This window comes from Petaurus breviceps, unplaced genomic scaffold, assembly GCF_028583685.1.
Source record: "Petaurus breviceps papuanus isolate PSGF00001 unplaced genomic scaffold, PetGlider_PUasm1.0 76, whole genome shotgun sequence".
Taxonomy (NCBI): domain Eukaryota; kingdom Metazoa; phylum Chordata; class Mammalia; order Diprotodontia; family Petauridae; genus Petaurus; species Petaurus breviceps.
In genome coordinates this window covers 43,981,435-43,998,765 of record NW_027186473.1, presented here as the reverse complement: position 1 = coordinate 43,998,765, position 17,331 = coordinate 43,981,435, and the positions used below count along the sequence as shown (strand labels likewise).

General features: G+C 41.7%; 1 protein-coding gene and 1 long non-coding RNA gene across 5 annotated transcripts in view; one reads left to right on the top strand and one right to left on the bottom strand.

The window, feature by feature from the left end:
* RNF150 (ring finger protein 150) overlaps positions 1-17,331 on the top strand; it is a 386,314-nt gene that overhangs the window by 250,841 nt on the left and 118,142 nt on the right. For all 3 annotated transcript variants that reach the window (XM_069105421.1, XM_069105420.1, XM_069105419.1), the window contains 2 exons: positions 16,380-16,451; positions 16,855-16,937. In XM_069105421.1, the coding sequence (XP_068961522.1) occupies positions 16,380-16,451; positions 16,855-16,937 (155 nt within the window). The remainder of the gene's footprint in view (positions 1-16,379; positions 16,452-16,854; positions 16,938-17,331) is intronic.
* The window catches only part of LOC138175102 (uncharacterized), a 41,106-nt gene continuing 37,318 nt past the window's right edge, over positions 13,544-17,331 (bottom strand). For both annotated transcript variants that reach the window (XR_011171876.1, XR_011171877.1), the window contains exons 3-4: positions 16,371-16,512; positions 13,544-13,885 (exon numbers count right to left, since the gene is read on the bottom strand). This is a non-coding gene — a long non-coding RNA (uncharacterized lncRNA). The remainder of the gene's footprint in view (positions 13,886-16,370; positions 16,513-17,331) is intronic.

Sequence of the window (17,331 nt, the reverse complement as noted above, 5' to 3'; positions counted from 1 at the left end):
CAAGGAGAAAATGCTTGCAAGCAGCCAGAAAGAAACAATTCAGATATTGTGGAACTATAGTCAGGATCATACAGGACCTTGCAACTTCTGTATTAAAAGATTGGAGGGATTGGAATATAATATTTTGTAAACAACTACTCTGCTGGTCCTGAATGCATATAAATGTATTATCACCCAGCCTGTATTTCTCCATCTTTTTCATGAGAATAATGAGATAATTTCTTAAATGCTTTTGCTAAAAATTATGTATATTATATCTGTAACCCTCCCCATAATTACCTGGTTAGTAACCCTTTTAAATGGGAAATGAGTTCAGATTGGCATGATATTCATTAACCTTCTTTTTAATAATACATAGAAAATTTTCTGCAGGAGACAAAATCAAACTCAATAGTCTATAATTTGTAAATCCTTTTCTCTTCCATTTTTTTGAAAATTGGTGTGATATTTGCCTTTCTCTAGTCTGGTGCTTGGCTATTCTCCACAATATTTCAAATATCCCTGACAATGGCACAGTAGGGTCTTTTAAAATAATTCGATCTAACAAATGGTTGAATTGATAAAAATGACTCATGTGAATTCATTGGTAGTTATTATTCATTGCATGTCCACACAGGCACCAAATATTACTTGACTTTTTTTTAAAAAAGCATAATGATTTGAGTTCTGCCCTCTAATGAGAAGAATGGCCCTGAGAAAATAGAATATGCAAAATAAATTAATAGTTCATTACCAGTGTACACACAAAACCCTATATAATCAGAGGTGTACTTTTAGTGGTGGTTTCCCAAAGTCACTCTGAAAAACATTGAAACCTTAATCCTTTCTTTATTATCTTATTCTTTCTACTTCTACTCTGTTATATTTAGAGAGTCCTCTTTTTGACTCTTCTTTAAGTGACTCTCACATAATCAACCTTTTTTCCTCTCTCTTCTAATCCCTTAAAGTCCCTTGTCATTGATATGTATTATTGGGGGGAGGATATAATGATTCTTTGTACCTGTCTTGCTTCTTCAAATTAATTAGGGATCATAGAATCATAAATTGAGTGCTCGAAAAAACCTTTAAGATCACACAGTCCCACCTCCTAATTTTATCAATAAGAAAATGGAGGCCCCCAGCCAATATTACTTTCCTTTTAAAAAAAAATGATTGGCTGACTTATAGGAATCTAAGCTCATAGAATGTTAGGGCTGGAAGAAGCCTTTGTGGTCCTCTGATCTAACCTCAAGTTACAGGTTAGAAAACCGAGTCCCTCAAGGGACCCCCACCCCCAAGGGTAACCCAGGGAGTATGTTGCAGAGCTGGTGTTTGAACCTAGACCCTCTGCCTCCAAAGCCAGTGTTCTCCTCCTTCTAAAAGTCAAGAAGCAATTATTAAGTGCCTCCTATGTGCCAGGCTCTGGCATTACAGTTCCTCAGGGAAACAAGAGGCAAGGAGAGGTTGCAGAGAAAAACAGCAGGAATTGCTTCCAGATATTAATTTAGGGCAGAGGTCATCTCTCTTTTATGATGTAAAAAACGAGCCTAAATCGCCTGGGAAATTTTTGAAATGTCAATTTTAGAAGTTCCTTGTTCCTTTGGCAGAGAAATTTAACCTCGGTGCCATCATAAATCTTACTTCCTCTATCCAAGAACTGACCATAGTTGGTAGATGAGTGATCCTGGAAAGATGGGAGAGAATTCTGCCCATCTGCCCAGTGTGGCATTTCTGAATTGCTCAAATCCTGGAACTCTTAGTGATTGAGACCTTTGATCCCTGCAGTGGAAGGAATGCCCACACTCACTAGAAACTCCTTTTATAGGAGGGGTGAATCTGTTTTTTCTTCTTGGAGAGCACACTGAGAGGCTTAATGATTTGTTCATGGTGTGTGTCAGAGGCAGGCCTTGAACCCATGTTTTCCTGACTACCTTGGAAGAGGCTAGCCCGCTTTCCATCCTATACTATACCACAGTCTCGAAAGAAAGAAAGCATAGACTGGGGGGGGGGGGGGAAGAGGGGGGAGTAGATTTGGAATAAGACAAGGATTCCAGTGCCTGTTCTGCTTTTACTGTCTCTTACTGGCTTTGTGACCTTGGATAATTCACTCTACCTCTCTTCATCTCTGTAAAATGAGGGAGATTGAACAAATGGCCTCTAAGGTCCCTTCCAGCGCAAAAGCTCTGATCCTGGAATACCATGAACTCTTATGTTCTAGACAAGAAGAGAAGAAAACCTTAGCCAGGGTGGGATGTAGTAGAGAAATGTAGAAGGGAGAACCGATGGGATAGATTAAAAAGGCATCCCTGGCTGCCCTGCTTTCTAAATATTGGTCCTTAAAGAAAAAGAGGGGGAAGCCCTTCCTGGGTTGAATACCTATCCCCTTTCCTCTTGACCTTTCCAACCTCCATCTCCAAATCACACCCAGAATGACCTAAATCTCAAACTCAGCTCTACAGCTGTCCCCTCTCATTACCAAGTCCTACCCTCCCATGCTAGCATCCGCTTCTCAAATAGAGCTGAGGGTAGGATGAGGATCTGACATGTCATTCATTCCTATCCTGTTCTAAAATACCCTCATGGCTGACAAGCTGATAAGCACAAAAGAAAGTCGGCTGTCGAAGCTGCGGCAGGTTAGCCCGTTTCCTGGCAACTGTGCAAGGCACTGACTCACAGCCTCCTGGGACATGCCAGCGCAGAGGTGGGTTTGCAGCACTCGGCGTCTGCACCAGGACAGCAGTGGCCTCCAACAGAGGCTGTGGTTACTGGTTCCAACGTGGGCAGATCCAATACGACAGTATTTTTCGTTTCATAAACAATGCTTCCACTGAGGGCCAACAAAAAGCAGCCAAGTCAGTCGCTTTGGAGGTGGACCCTATCCAGTAATATCCACCAAGTTTCCTTTGGGCATCCGAAGCATATTTAGCTCTTTTCTGGGAAATCCTTTTGATGTTATTTGTATGTGTCCCTCTCTTTGGTATTTGTTTATTAGCGGAAATGGAAAGAAGGAGGAACAGAAGAAGAGAATTATGAAAAGGTAGCAGGAAGATAGGATAAGTAGAAAACAGAATGGAGTAGAGGAACATAGATTTCACACTGAAATGTACCTCTGAGGCTATCTTGAACATCCCTCCCCTTCCCCCCATTTTACAGATAAGGAAACTGAACTCAGAGCAATTAAGTAACTTGCCCAAGGTCACACAGCTTACAGCTGTCGGCACTTAGATTTGAACCTAGAAGTCTTGCTGATTCCAAATACAGCACATTATCTGCAGCGCCACACTATAGCAATGAGGAACAGGCAGGCAGTGTGAAATTTCAGTGTGCAAAATGAAGCCAATAGCAAGAGATATTGCCATGATCCCTTCCTGGGAAGGAGCAGAGAGCTCCCTTGACATCTCTCCCAAAGATAGATAGATTCTTGGGAATGCAATGAGGTGTGGGAAACAGAGAACAGTGCAACAATAGCAATATTAACTAAAGTGGGTATTTAATAACTCTGGTTAATTTTATTTGTGCAGCTAAATAATCCAGGCTCTTTGTGTGCACATGTACACCTTAATCAACTTTGGGACCTTAAAGTTCTAATTTGTCTGGCTGCATCCATGAAATTACCAATCAGTTGTCCACTTCACACTGGGAAGTGGTCAGAAGCAGTCACCAATTAAGTCTCCCAAACACATTGTATTTATTTTGACCATCACAGAATTTCAAGATTAGAAGGGATATTACAAATCATTTAGCCCAACCCAATGCTGAAAAAGAATCCCTACTATAAGATAATCAATCAACAAACATTTGATAAACACCTATTATGTGCCAGGTGCTGCTCTAAGTCCTCAGAGGTCAAAGAAAAGTGGTTGCCATTAGGGCATTTACATTTTAATGGAGAAGAGAAACTTATATATGTGTATACAGAATATATACACAAGCAAAAAGTACAAAGCAGCTGTAGAGGAGAAGGCTTCTTCCTAGTACCAGGGAGTACCCAGAAAGGCCTCCATAGTGGGTGGCATTTGACCTGAGGCTTGAAAGAAACCAGAGATCCTAGAAAGCCAGAGATGATTCATTTCCAGAAGATATTCCAAGCTTGGAGAGATGAAGCGATCTTCGGGCCTTTCCTAGGGAGGAAGCCTATTTTAGATAGGTTTCACGTTGTTAGGAAGCCTTTTTTCCTACTTCAGGACTAAGTCTGCTGTTTGCCACTTCCACCTGTTGCCCTTGAGGGATAATCTTCCATTTGTCACCTAGGTCTTCTCCTCCCCAGGCTAATCATTCCTGATAGCTTCCACCTGTCCACATAAGGAATGACCCCAAATCTGTTCTCCATCCTAGTTGACCCCCTCTGCATGCTCTTAAATTCATCAATGTCCTTCCTAAAACGTGATACCCAAAGTAATCACAGTTGTGGTCTGACCATGGCAGGGCCCACTGGCACTACCACTCCTCATAATTGTTCTCTCATCACTCTTCTTAGTTGCCCCGTCCCACTATTGACTCATTGAGTTGGCAGTCTACTAAAACCCTCAGATCTTTTCAGGATGCCTGCTGCTATGCCATGCTTCCACCACCTTGGATCTGTGAAGTTGACTTTTTGAACCCAAGTGTAATGTTTTACATTTATCCCTGTTAAATGTCGTTTTATTCCATTCTGTATCAATGTTCTCTCAGGAATCTGGTTTAATGTCATCCAGTGTATCAGCCAGTCTTCCTAATTAAGTCATATGAAAATCTGATAAGCAAATGTAGAGTTTCCTGATAGGGCAGCAATCTACAACAGTGGCGACAACAACCCAATTGATTAGGTCCACTATGCCAGTCTGATCCTTTTCTGTCAAAGGAAAAGACCCCGAATAGTGCAATTGTTGCTTCCTCTAGAATCAGAGATACAGAGCTACAAGTAAGTAGTCCAAAGCCATCACTTTAAAGATGAAGAAACGGAGGCCCAGAAAGTTCAAGGGACTTGCCCAAGGGTGCACAAATCATAAGTGACAAGAGTAAATGATCCCAAGTCCTCTGACTCTAAATCCATTGCCCTTTTCGTGTCCTCTGCTGCCTCCTTTGTGGGTCTGAGTATTCAAGGGGAACATTGATAGGGGTGATGTGCAGCTTTGAGGATAAATTGCCCAAAGGCAGGACCTGCATCTATGCAGCTCCTTTTTGTATTACAAAGAAAGTATGTCCTAGCAAAGAAGGACATTTTGTCCTTATCTTGTTTGCTAGCTATTGTAATGGTAATTGAAGGGATAACAGAATGTTACTGTTAGGATATAGGAGATGAAAAGATGACTCTGAGTATTATCTCCTGCAAAGAAAGTAGAAGGTTGTTGAGCCATAGCGGTTAGAGAGCTGGGCCTGGAGTCAGGAAGATTTGAGTTCAAATCCAACCTCAGACATTTAGGATCTGTGTGACCCTGGACAAGTCACTTAACCCTCTTTGCCTTAGTTTCCTCATCTGTCAGATGAACTGGAGAAGGGAATACCAAATCACTCCAGTATCTCTGCCAAGAAAACTCCAAATGCAGTCATGAAGAGTTGAATGTGACTAAATAAAACCACTGAACTACAAGGAAAGTAGAAGAGAAAATGAATTTGATTCACAGGGCACTATGCTAGGTGCCCAGGATACAAAGATAAAAATGTAATGGTGACTACCCTCAAGGAGCTTATGTCCTAACCAGTCATTCACCAAGTATTTATGAAGCACCTGCTCTGTGGCCCAGGGCACCTTGCTAGGCACTGAGGACACAAGTACAAAGAATGAAACAGTCCCTACTTTCAACAGGTGTGCATTCTAATGGAGAAAGACAGCACGTATAAACCTAAGTATATGCCAAATGTTTACAAAATAAATCCATGTTAGTCTGCAGGGAGGTACTGAGGTAAACAGAACAGGCTTCATGCATGAAGTGAGCTTTGAAAGAAGCTAGGGATGGAAGGGCAGAACACATTCCAGGTATGGGGCCCAGTTTCTGCAAAGGCATGGAGACAGGATGATATGTAAGTGAAAACTATGGAATGAGGTTGGAAAGGTGGGATGGGGCCTGGCTGTGAAGGGTTTTAAATACCAAAGAGAGGAATTTCTATTTAGTCCTAGAGATAATAAGAGGTCACTGGAGTTTAATAAGTAGGGGAGTAATGGGGTAAGGCTGGTGTGTTAGGGAAATAATATTGGCAGCTGTGTGGAGGATGGATTGAAGAGGAGAGAGGCTTGAGACAGGGGCAGCAGTTAGGAGGTTTTTGCAATGGTCCAGGCAAGAGGTGTTGAGGACCTGAACTAAGGAAATGTCTGTGTGAGTAGAGTGAAGGAAGCAGATGCAAGGGATGTTAGGAATTAGAATTACCCAGACTTAGCAACTGATTAGGTATATACTGTGAGAGGGAGAGCAGAGCTGAAATTACTCGTTGAGAACCTGGGTGACTGGAAAGAAAATGGTGCCTTTGACAGAAACAAGAAATCATGGGAGAGGGATGGGTTTGGGAGGAAAGACAGTCAATTCTGTTTTGGATATATTGAGTTTGAGATGCCTATGGGCCATCCAGTTAGAAATGTTAATTAGGCAGCTGGTGACAGCTCTTCCAACTACCGAGAGCTATCAGGGTTCCCTATGCAGGGAGTCAGCAGTTAGGTGGTACAGTGGATAGAGCACTAGGCTGGTAACCAGGAATAATCATCTTCGTGAGTTCAAATATGGCCTGAGACATTTACTTGCTATTTGAGTAACTCACTGAACCCTGTTGACCTCAGTTTCCTTATCTCTAAAATGAGCTAGAGAAGGAAATGGCAAACCCTTCCAGTATCTTTTTCAAGAGAACCCCAAATGGAATCATAAAAAGTTGGACATGAGTAAAACAGCTCAACAACAACATACAGGAAATTGCATGCATAGATAAATGGATTGAAACTGAAGCTGTGGGAGTAGATAAGGAGAAAGAGGAGGGAGGAGGGAAGGAGAGAGGAAGGGAGGAAGACCAAAGACAGAACCTTAGAGTATACCCACAGTTAGACTGCATGATTTGGATGATGCAAAGGGGACTGAGGAGGAGTGGTCTGACACACAGGAGGAGAGCCAGAAGACAGTGCATGAAATCCTAGAGAGGAAAGAATATCCAGAAAAGATGGTAGTAATAATAGTAGTAGCAAGTAGTAATAGAGATACAAGCAAGGGAAATCTTGCACTGGATTTTCCTTCAGTTTTTTAGATGCCAGGCAGTTGTATCACTTCACCATCTTGGGTGGAATTTGGGTGTGCTTTGGCCTAGCTTGCTTAGTGGCATTTACTGACATTTTTGGTTGTGCTCAAAGCTGCTGTAATTTCTTTTCCAGAAGCCCATTTCTTATCATTGGGGGTAGATTAGCGACCAAATTAACTCACAAAGTTTCTTCTTCTTGTGTTTCCTTGGCTTCAGTTGAGCGATAGGGCTAGGTTCTTTCCCAGACAGGCTAACCTTCAGAGGATCGAGAAAACAAAGACTCTCTCCCTGAACTGGGCGGGAATCTACTAAGAGCACGTCCCCTCCCTATTTCTTTCAGGGTCCTCATAATGACTCCAAAAATCTCCCTTTGACATCACTTTCTGTGTATATCTGAGCAGTACTTCTGAGAGGTACACAGCAAAGTGTCTGTCCAATCTGGCATATTTGCTTAGACATCTGGCTTCATTTCATGGATTCCTCTCCCCCAGCTGGGCACAAGCCACAATTTATGCTGAGAATCTGGAAGGGGTGCAGCAAATGTTTTACACACACACACACACACACACACGCACCAATTTAAACTTTGAGATGAGGTAAATGGTTTGCAAAATCACCAACCTAAACCATTTCAGTAAAAGGCATTTGAATTTCTTCTCATTCTGTGTCTCCCTTGAATCACTTTTTCCTGGGGATGTGAAGCCCCAGCAGTACTGCTCTGGCTGTGATTGAAAATATGGCAGTGATCTTTCTTCCAGCTGTCAGTGTTTCTGTGTATACTTTTTTTTAGGTCATTTATAAAGAAACAGAAGCATACACCCTGTTGAAATTTGGAGAAAAAAATAAGCATGGAATGTTAATACTTGTCTCAAGGCATGTATTTTTATTTTCTCACTCTGAAAGGAATTGTAATGACCCAATTCTCCTACAGAGGCGTGGGAAACATTATTGACTTGTATTGTCAAATAGCAGAGGGGCAATTTTTCTATATTCATCAGACAGATGCTAAAACATCTGCACTGCCCCTAGCTGCAGACATTATTTATTTCCCTTCCTGAGACTTGAGCTACAGCCAACATTTCAGCTTTCATTTGGTCAAAAGAGTATGTATGTGTGCATGCACACACACATGTGGGCGTCCCTGGATTAGATAAAGATAACTGAATCCAAAATAAAGCTCTGATTACGGGAAATTTATTTATGCAGTTCTTTGGGGGATAGACAAGTAAAAAGCATCTTTTATACCTAGGAGTCCTTTGACATCTCTCTGTGTGCTGCCCTTCTCCTGTAACAAAAATTTTTATAGAATAGAGAAAAATCTTCATGATTTTGTCAGATTTTTTTTCCCCCATTATAGGAGGATACAGAATAGTATAGTGGAAAATCCTGGATTTGGTGTGAGAAAAATCCTGGTTATGTTACCTCCCACCTTTGAAATCTTGGCCCAGTCTGCTCCCTTCTCTGGTCTTCAGTTTTCATGTGTACAAAATGATTGAATTTTTCTTTTCTTTTTTCAAACCAGCCCTGGAATTTCATTGGCATTGGAAGCTACCTCTGCTAATGTCGATGAGTTCCTCTCTGCAACTTATAGTCTTAAAAAATTTCCTGGGGGATAGAGAAGTTAAGTGACTTATTTGGCATCATGAACCCAGATGTGGGACTTGAATTTAGGACTTCCTGCCCCCCTCCCTCTCCATTATAGCTGTCAGTGAGAAGATGGCTAAGGTCCCTTCCAGCTCTAAGTAGCATGACCTTATGATTTCTATTTTTCTGCCCCTTAAGAGATTTTTTTGTTTCTGAAGTGTTTCTTCTTCCAAGCCTGAAAGCTCTTCAGACCTTTTCCAGAGGGCATATATAATGGCTTTTCCATTCCCTGAGGATTGATAGTGCCTTCTGCTAGCAGAAGAAACTAATACTCAGAGCTGCTCTGCCTTTGTGGTGACTGAATCTCTCTGTTGGCACTGAGTAAGCTCACCACATAGGAGGGCATTAACCTGTGCCTGCTGAAGGCATCCCAGTGTCCTTAATGGGATTTGTCTTCTTAAATCCCTCAGCATTAACCCTGCTGCTCATCATGATGCCTAATGCCTTCATTCCAGCCTGCTTTCGGGCTGTTTCCTGAATGCAATGCCATTCTTACTTATTGGTGAAATGCATGACCCCTTGAGTCTTAGAAAAGCTGTCGAGGAGAAAAATAGAAAAATGGAATGGAATTTCCCCCCCCCAAGATCCAGAGTGTTTTTCTTCAGACATGTCTAAATTGTAGGTGCAGTATAGTATAAGGGATAGAGTACTAGGCTTCAGTACTTGAGTACATGGCCTTTCTTTAGGTCAGGAAGATTAGAGACAAATAAAGCCAAAGCTGGCAGGAATCAGAGAGACCATCTAGTCTAATCCCCTCATTTTAAAGATGGAGAAATAGAGACTAAAACAGGTTAATTGATTTGCCACATAGACTATACACATCAAATGTGGGATCTGAACTCAGATCCTTCAATTCCAGTGCACTAGAATGGCTCCTTCTGGGTTCAGATACTGCTGCCGACACTTAATAACTGTGTGACCCTGGCCAACGCACAGCTTCGGAGCAGTCCATGCATCTCCTGAGTATTTCTCCACTTCAGTTCTTCTCTGATGCCTGTCAGTGACCTGAAACTAAAGTCTATTCCAGTAGAGCTCCAACTCTGGCAGGACCTACACAGCTGGAAAGGTTTCAAATAAGATCCCAGGGTCACATAAGAACCAGTTTAGTTCAGTCCAGGGAGGCTTAATACCAAAGGATTGGTCACTAGGTAATGATTTTTTTTAACCCCAGCAATTCATAAAACTACACACACATACACACACACACACAATCATTATTTTGCAGGCTGCACAGAGCTTTTTATATGTTACCTCATTATTTCTGTCCCCATTTTACAGATGAGGCTACTGAGGCTAAGTGCCCAGAGCCATACCACTAATAAGCCTCTGAATCCAAATTCAGTCTCAGATCTTCCCAAAAGCTTGCCAAACTTCATGTTCCAGAGGGCATGAATCAGCCCAATATTCCACCCACTGTGCCATTTAGCTGACTCTCCATGACCCCATTTGGGGTTTTCTTGGAAAAGACACTAGAATGGTTTGTCATTTCCTTCTCCATCTCATTTTGCAGATGAGGACACTGAGGCAAACAGGGTGAAGTGATGGTCCAGGGTCATGCAGCTAGGAAGTGTCTGAAGTCTGAGAGACTTCAATTTCTGTCATTCATCAATAAAAAGAAAAATCAATAAGTATTTTTTAGGGTAGTGGTAGTGCCCACGCTGATAAAATCACAGCTCTCTTGAAATATTAATGTCAGTAAACTTTTAAAATCCCCTTTCCTGCCTTAAAGCACAGACATCATTAGTCTGCCTTTGAAAACATTCTGGGGACACATAACTTAATTTTATTTGACCTGAACTATTTTTGTTCAGTCTATGAGACTGTGCTACGGTCAAAAGTGACATGAAACTAGACTGAACCAAACAAATGACTCTCCCACAAAAGATGGCCAGTTCATTTTATTTGTAAAATATATTGAGCTGTTGACCTGAACTCATCAAGGGCAGCTAGTCTATCTTTATCTCCCTACTTATTTCTAGGTTCCAGTTCCCTATCAGTTATTTTTTTGTTACATTATTTTTCTGATCCAAAAATCATTCTCCTTGTTGGAGAAAATAGAAATGTGATTAAAAAAATGATTCTTCCATCTTTTCCTCATCTTCCAAGTGGAACATCTCCATTTTTTAATCCTCTTATTTTCATCAATATAATAACAACAATAGTAACTGTCACCAAAATAGTGCTTTAAAGTTGGCAAAGCATTATACAAGGGATAGCTAGATGGTGCAGTGGATAGAAAACCTGGTTGGGACTCACCTTCATGAGTTCAAATATGGCCTCAGACACTTCCTAGATGTATGACCCTGGACCAGTTCACTTCACCCTGTTTGCCTCAGTTTCCTCATCTGCAAAATGAGATGGAGAAGGAAATGGCAAACCACTCTAGTGTCTTTGCCAAGAAAACCCCAAATGGGGTCATGGAGAGTCAGACATGACTAAAATGACTAAATAACAAAATCATTATATGCCCAGTAACTCATTTGTTCCTCACAACAACAGTGGTCATCCTTAATAATCATGGCCACCCTCAGATGGTTCTCAAGTTTTAGTCCCCCTGACCCTACTCTTCAGCATTATAGCATACTTCTATATTACTCTTCTATTAGCTGCCTATCTTCTCTATTTGCCACGTTAAACCCTTAGTTGGTCAGTGAATCCCATTGAACCTACCTTCATCAAAACTGCTTTTCTCAGTATCTCCTAAGAGCTAAAATGTTTGGGGAAAAAAAGTCGCAGATGGACCCTCCTCTCAGGAAGATTGCACGTAGTTTTAATTGGGATGCTAATATTTCAATTCAACAAATATTTATTAGTTGTCTGTAATTTGTTTACCCATGTGAGAAGCAACATGGTATGCTAGGTTTGACTAGATCTGGCTTTGGGTAACAATAACAACATAAGGTTGTTTGTAAGTTTTGCAAAATGCTTTACATAAATTGCATCATTTGATCATCACAGTAACCCCTTTAGGTAGGGGCTGTTATTATCTCTATTTTCTAGATGGGGATTTGAGACTGAGAGATGTAGAGTGACTTATCCAAGGTCACACAACTAGTAAGTGTCTGAGGCAGTATTGCCACTAGAGTCTTCCTGATTCCCTCTATCTAGCTCTCTTCTATCTGTTATGCTACCTAGCTGCCACTAAGAGCTAGGAAGAGACCAGTTCTCATCCTACTTCTGATTCCCATACTATTCCTGGACAAGAGTCAAAAGAAACTCTACCAGAGCTGGTCAGCACTTACTCTGCAACCAGCAACCTCAGAGAACTGCCTTTAGCACTGACACAGAACTCCATCAACAGGGAATTCCCTCTATCACTGAAATGATGTGTCTAGTCCTAGCCCCTATCCCTATTATGTGTTAGGTACTACTATGGAAATGAAAATGAATAAATCATATTACTGAGCCAGAAGAATTTTATAGCACATAGCTCGGGTCTGAGGACGGTAAGACAAATACATGAATCTGATTTTTGTTTTGTGTTGTCTAGATCTGTGATTGCACCATGGAAACATTCTCCACCAATGCAGATGGACAACTTGTTCATGACTTACCATCCTAGAGACTTACCCAATGTCTCTGACATGGAGACACATCCAGAGTGGCATAGCAGGACTTGAACCCTGTTTTTCATGATTCCAAGACCAGCCCTTTATCTGCTACACCATGTTGCCTCTCATTGGAATAAGTGCAAGTCAGGAAAGTACTAATGGTATCAAGAGAGGGTTAGGAGGGTTGAAGGTAGGAGAGGTCACATTCAGGGGGCAGCATCCATGTCTGACTTCTTAGGGGAATAATTGAGCTGCTCCTTGAAATATGGGGAGAGTTTCAACTGTCAGAGATGTCCAGAATTGGCATTCCAGGCACATAGTCACAGAGGCAGAGAAATGAAGGACTTTTTCAGAGAACAGTAAGTAGTTGGATTTGAGTGAAGTCCAGAATATATCCAGGGGATCATTGGGAGATAAAGCCAAACAGAATAGTTGAGTCCATATTGTAGAGTACTTGAATGAGAGACTGAGGAGTGGCAACTTTATTCTGATAGAAAACATGGATCCGTTTAAGGGTTGTTTTTGGTTTGCTTGTGTTAGCAGGGAAATTACATGATCTAATGACTTCAATTCTTGATGGATTAAAGGAGGAAAGAGATTAGAGGTAGGAAGACTTGACAGGCAATTATGATAATCCAAGTAAAAGGTAATGGGGGGCTGAGAGTAGAGGCAATGGAAACAGAACGGTAAAGATGAATGGGAGACATTGTGGAGGTAGAATCAGGAGTACTTGGCTACTGTTTGGATACAAGGGCAAGGAAGAGTAACGAATCAAAGATGACCTCCACATTTCAAGCATTGGTGATGTGGGGAATGGTGGCCTGTTTAACAGAAATAATGAAGCCAAGAGGAAGGGCTGATTATGAGGTAAGGGAAGAAGGGTTGGAAATCATAAGTGTGAGTTCAGGGCAGGTTGCGTTTGAAAGTTCCAGCATTACATCTAGACAAGGGCCTATTATTAAAATTTTGGTGCAATCATTTACACCTTAGAAATCAGCAAACACTATACATCAGGGCTTGATTTATTGTTTCACTGATTGTGTAGAATTAAGAGCATGATGGAGTAAAACTTAATAATGCAGAATAAAGTCATAAGTGTTTCCTGAATACATTTTCTTTTCAGAAAACCACAGAACACTCTTGAATTTAGGTAAAGATAGTAATGATAATAGTGATTTTTAAAAACTTTATTTGGCAGTGTGCTAAGTACTGAGAATAGAAAAGGTAAGACACCCTCACATTGCAATGGGGGGAGGGAGAGGAGAGCACATATAGAAGGTTTCAACAACAGGTTGGATGGAGGCATCCAGTGGTCCTTAGGGTAGAGCAGCAAGGCAGATGGCAATACATCTTCTTTAGTGTTCTTTCCATTGATAAAAGCCACATCTGTTTGTAATGTTTAGCTGTTCGACAGTAACAAGGATTTTGATGGTGATCAGTTTCTCCCCTGGGTCTTCAGTAGTTGGGGCAGTTGCCAGAAGGCAGTGTCTTGCTTCCATGAATATTGACTGTGGAACCTGAGATGGAAATAGGAATAGTGGGGTGGGGTCAGGTGGAGAGGGAGGGAAAAGCATGCTACTGCTATCCCCAGGATTCTTGTATCCCACATTCCTATAATGCATTTTTTCCTTACCTCCATCATAGAATTCCTCTCTTCTTTTAAGATGTACCCTAGGAGTGGCCAGGTAGCACAGCGAGTAAGAGCACCGGCCCCAGAGTTGGGATGACCTGGGATCGAATCCAGGCTCAAATACTTAGCACCACACCCAGAAATAACTGGCCGTGTAACCTTGAGCAAGTTACTTAACCCCAATTGCTTAAAAAAAATATGTACCCTTGCCCAATTCCCTGAACCTCTAATGCCCTCCATCCCCAAAAGCCTTGTTTTAATTACTTTGTATATATTAGTATTTATTCATTTGTTATTGATGTTGTATATAGTTTTATATATACTCATTTTCCTCCCCATAAGAATGTAAATTCCTTGCAATGAGGGGATGTTTTTTTCTTTGTACTTATATCCCCAGTATCTACACAGTACATGGCAGATAGCAGTCGCTTAATTAATATTTGTTGATTGATCAGTTGAAAACTCCTAGGATGTTGCCACTCAGTGTGAGGGGAATTGGTGGTCAAGGTGGTGATAGTGATTTGACACACCTGGCTATGCCACCCCTGATTCCACCTCAAGATACTTCTTCTAGTCTGGCTTCTAGCAGTTGTTATTGGTGGGGGCAGGGTTGGGAGCAACCCCATATTCCAAAGGGGTTGCTCCCCTAGAAGATGGCTGCAAGTCTATGGTCTAGACCAGGGGTGGCCAACCTGCAGCCCCTAGGCCACATGTGGCCTAGAGGCTGCAGGTTCCCCATCCCAGGTCTAGAGAATTCTATCATTTCCAGGTCTCTAGGGCTTCCTTCCCCCCCCCCCCCCCCTTAATGGCTGCAGGTTAGCAGTTGGGATTGGTGGTGGCAGGGATGGCCCTCTTGACAATGACCAATTTCTCATTTATGTTTTTGGATATATAAAAATAATAATAACAACTGACAACAATGGAGCTTGAAAATTTACAAAGTCCTACACTATTTTATGAGTCTCACAGCTATCCTATTGGGTAGTACTGTAACTATTATGATATATTCTCATGTTAGAGATGAGAAATCCTCGGCTCAGAGTTTGTCACTTGCCCACAGTGACAAAGCTACTAATACTAAGCCATAAAGATAAGATTCCAACTGGGTCTTCCTGATTCCAAGTTTAGTCCTCTCTGAGTTGGACATATAAGACCTAGAATTCAGTGAGGAAATCAGGAGTAACAGAAATAGATTTGGGAGTCATTTGTAGAGAGGTGGAGTGAAGGAGGACACTTGGAGAAAAGACTGTAGAGAGAGATCAAAGCAAAGTCTGGATCCCTTGAACAGGTCCTTCAAGGGGTAGGGAGAATTGGAAGAGAATGAAGGGTTGGTAAATGGGATGGAAACAAAGGACTGGACAGAGTGGGAGGAGAAGAACAAGAATGAGGTGGTGGCATGAAAGCCACCCGGGCCCATGCCAAGAAGGGGCAGCAGTAGGTTGCATCTGAGAGCAGCCACTGGGCTAGTGAGATTCCAGAGCCTGAATTCTGGGTCATTGCCCTGGCACTGTTTGACCCTGAATCACTTACTCAACCTGGGCCTCGTTCTCCATCTTTAAAATGGAGACCTTTACTAGAAAAGTATTTAGGCCTCTTCCAGCTGTAACCTTCTGTGACTCTATGATAATCACTTTCCCCACCTAAAATAGAATGGAAAGCAATTTGGAATACCCAGGAAGTGGGATAATAGACACCAGACTCACTCTGAGATGGTGTTTGCCTAAGACAATTAAAATGAAGAATTAAGACAACTGTGTGGGCAGTCAGGCAAAAACCCCTGCTATTAAAGAAAAGGAGCAGCCAGGTGGTACTGTGAATAGAGCACCAGCCCTAGAATCAGGAGGACCTGAGTTCAAATCCAGCCTCAGACAGTTGACACATTTAGTAGCTGTGTGACCTTGGGCAAGTCACTTAACCCCAATTGCATTGCCTTTCCCCGTCCAAAAAAAAAAACCACAAACAACAAAAAAAAGAAAAGTAGATGATTAGGGTGGCCTTATTATCCAAATTAGCTCACCTTACAGCCCAGATTAGCCCAGTAATCACTAAGCTTCCCACATCATTTTGCTCATTTAGGTGTCTGCTCGATTTGGAGTCACAGGGGCCTATTGCCTTCCTGTTTCATATTCTGTTTTAACCCACGTAGCCAAACAGGACTCAAATCTCTGTAGAGAGTTCTATAATAGATGCTACTTTCAATCTTTCCCTTCATGTAGCTATTCTTCATAGAAACCATTTCCTTCTCTCTCCCTGCTTTTTGCCTTTTTCATTCCCTCTGTGATTTCATGGGAAGCTGGCCCTGGTTTATTTAAGAACACTGTGAATAACCAGCCTAAAGGTCTGTGTCCTAATGACTAACAAGCAGCTTTTACCTTTTTCAGCGTCGTCTAGGAGATGCTGCAAAGAAAGCCATCAGCAAGCTTCAGGTCAGGACCATCAAGAAGGGTGACAAGGTAACTTCCCCAGTTGTCATTTTCAGGGTAGATCTATGTTAAAGTCACTTCCTGGCTCTGCCTTAAAAGGTGGGAAGGAGAAGAGCATGAGGAAAGGGAACAGCCATGTAGGCATCCAAAAGACCAACGTCTAACAAGGATGATTGTATAGCAGGCACAGTGGTTTCATTATAAAAACATTGGCAATGAGCAGAACTTACAGGCTCTTGGGGTAAATATATGAGCAAATATATGATAAATTGCTGATTCAGAAAACCAACCCAGGTTTGTTCCTCCTCAAAGATCCGTTATAGCACAGAGTCGATTGCCCACAGTAATTTGACTTAATATATACTTCAGGGATCCACAGAAGAAGGTTAACAAAGCAAAGGAAACAGGTTGATCTATTCTCTCTTTGTTGTAGGAAACTGAGCCCGACTTTGATAATTGTGCAGTTTGTATCGAAGGCTACAAACCAAATGATGTTGTGCGGATCTTGCCCTGCCGGTAAGTCAGGTTGTCTGATAGAAGTAACTGTTGTTTTCCTGCTTTGTGATCAGATATGGGTATGCCATGACACACATAATGGATGGTATAATGGACTTGGAGACAAGAAGACAAATTCAAATCCTGGCTTTGATGCTTACTAGCTTCATATCCATGGTCAGATTGCTTATTCTCTCTGAGCCTCAATTGCCTCATTTGTAAAATGGGGGAGGAGTCCAAATGACTTCTAAGGTTTCTTCCAGCTCAAAATCAATGCTCCTATGACCCTAAAGTTATAATTTCCATTATTAATGGTGGTAGAGACTGGGTTTATCTGAAATTTAAATCTCCTCCAGAGCCTAGCACAGTGCTAAGGCAATTAATTTTTTTTAACCAACAAGGCAATTTATAAATT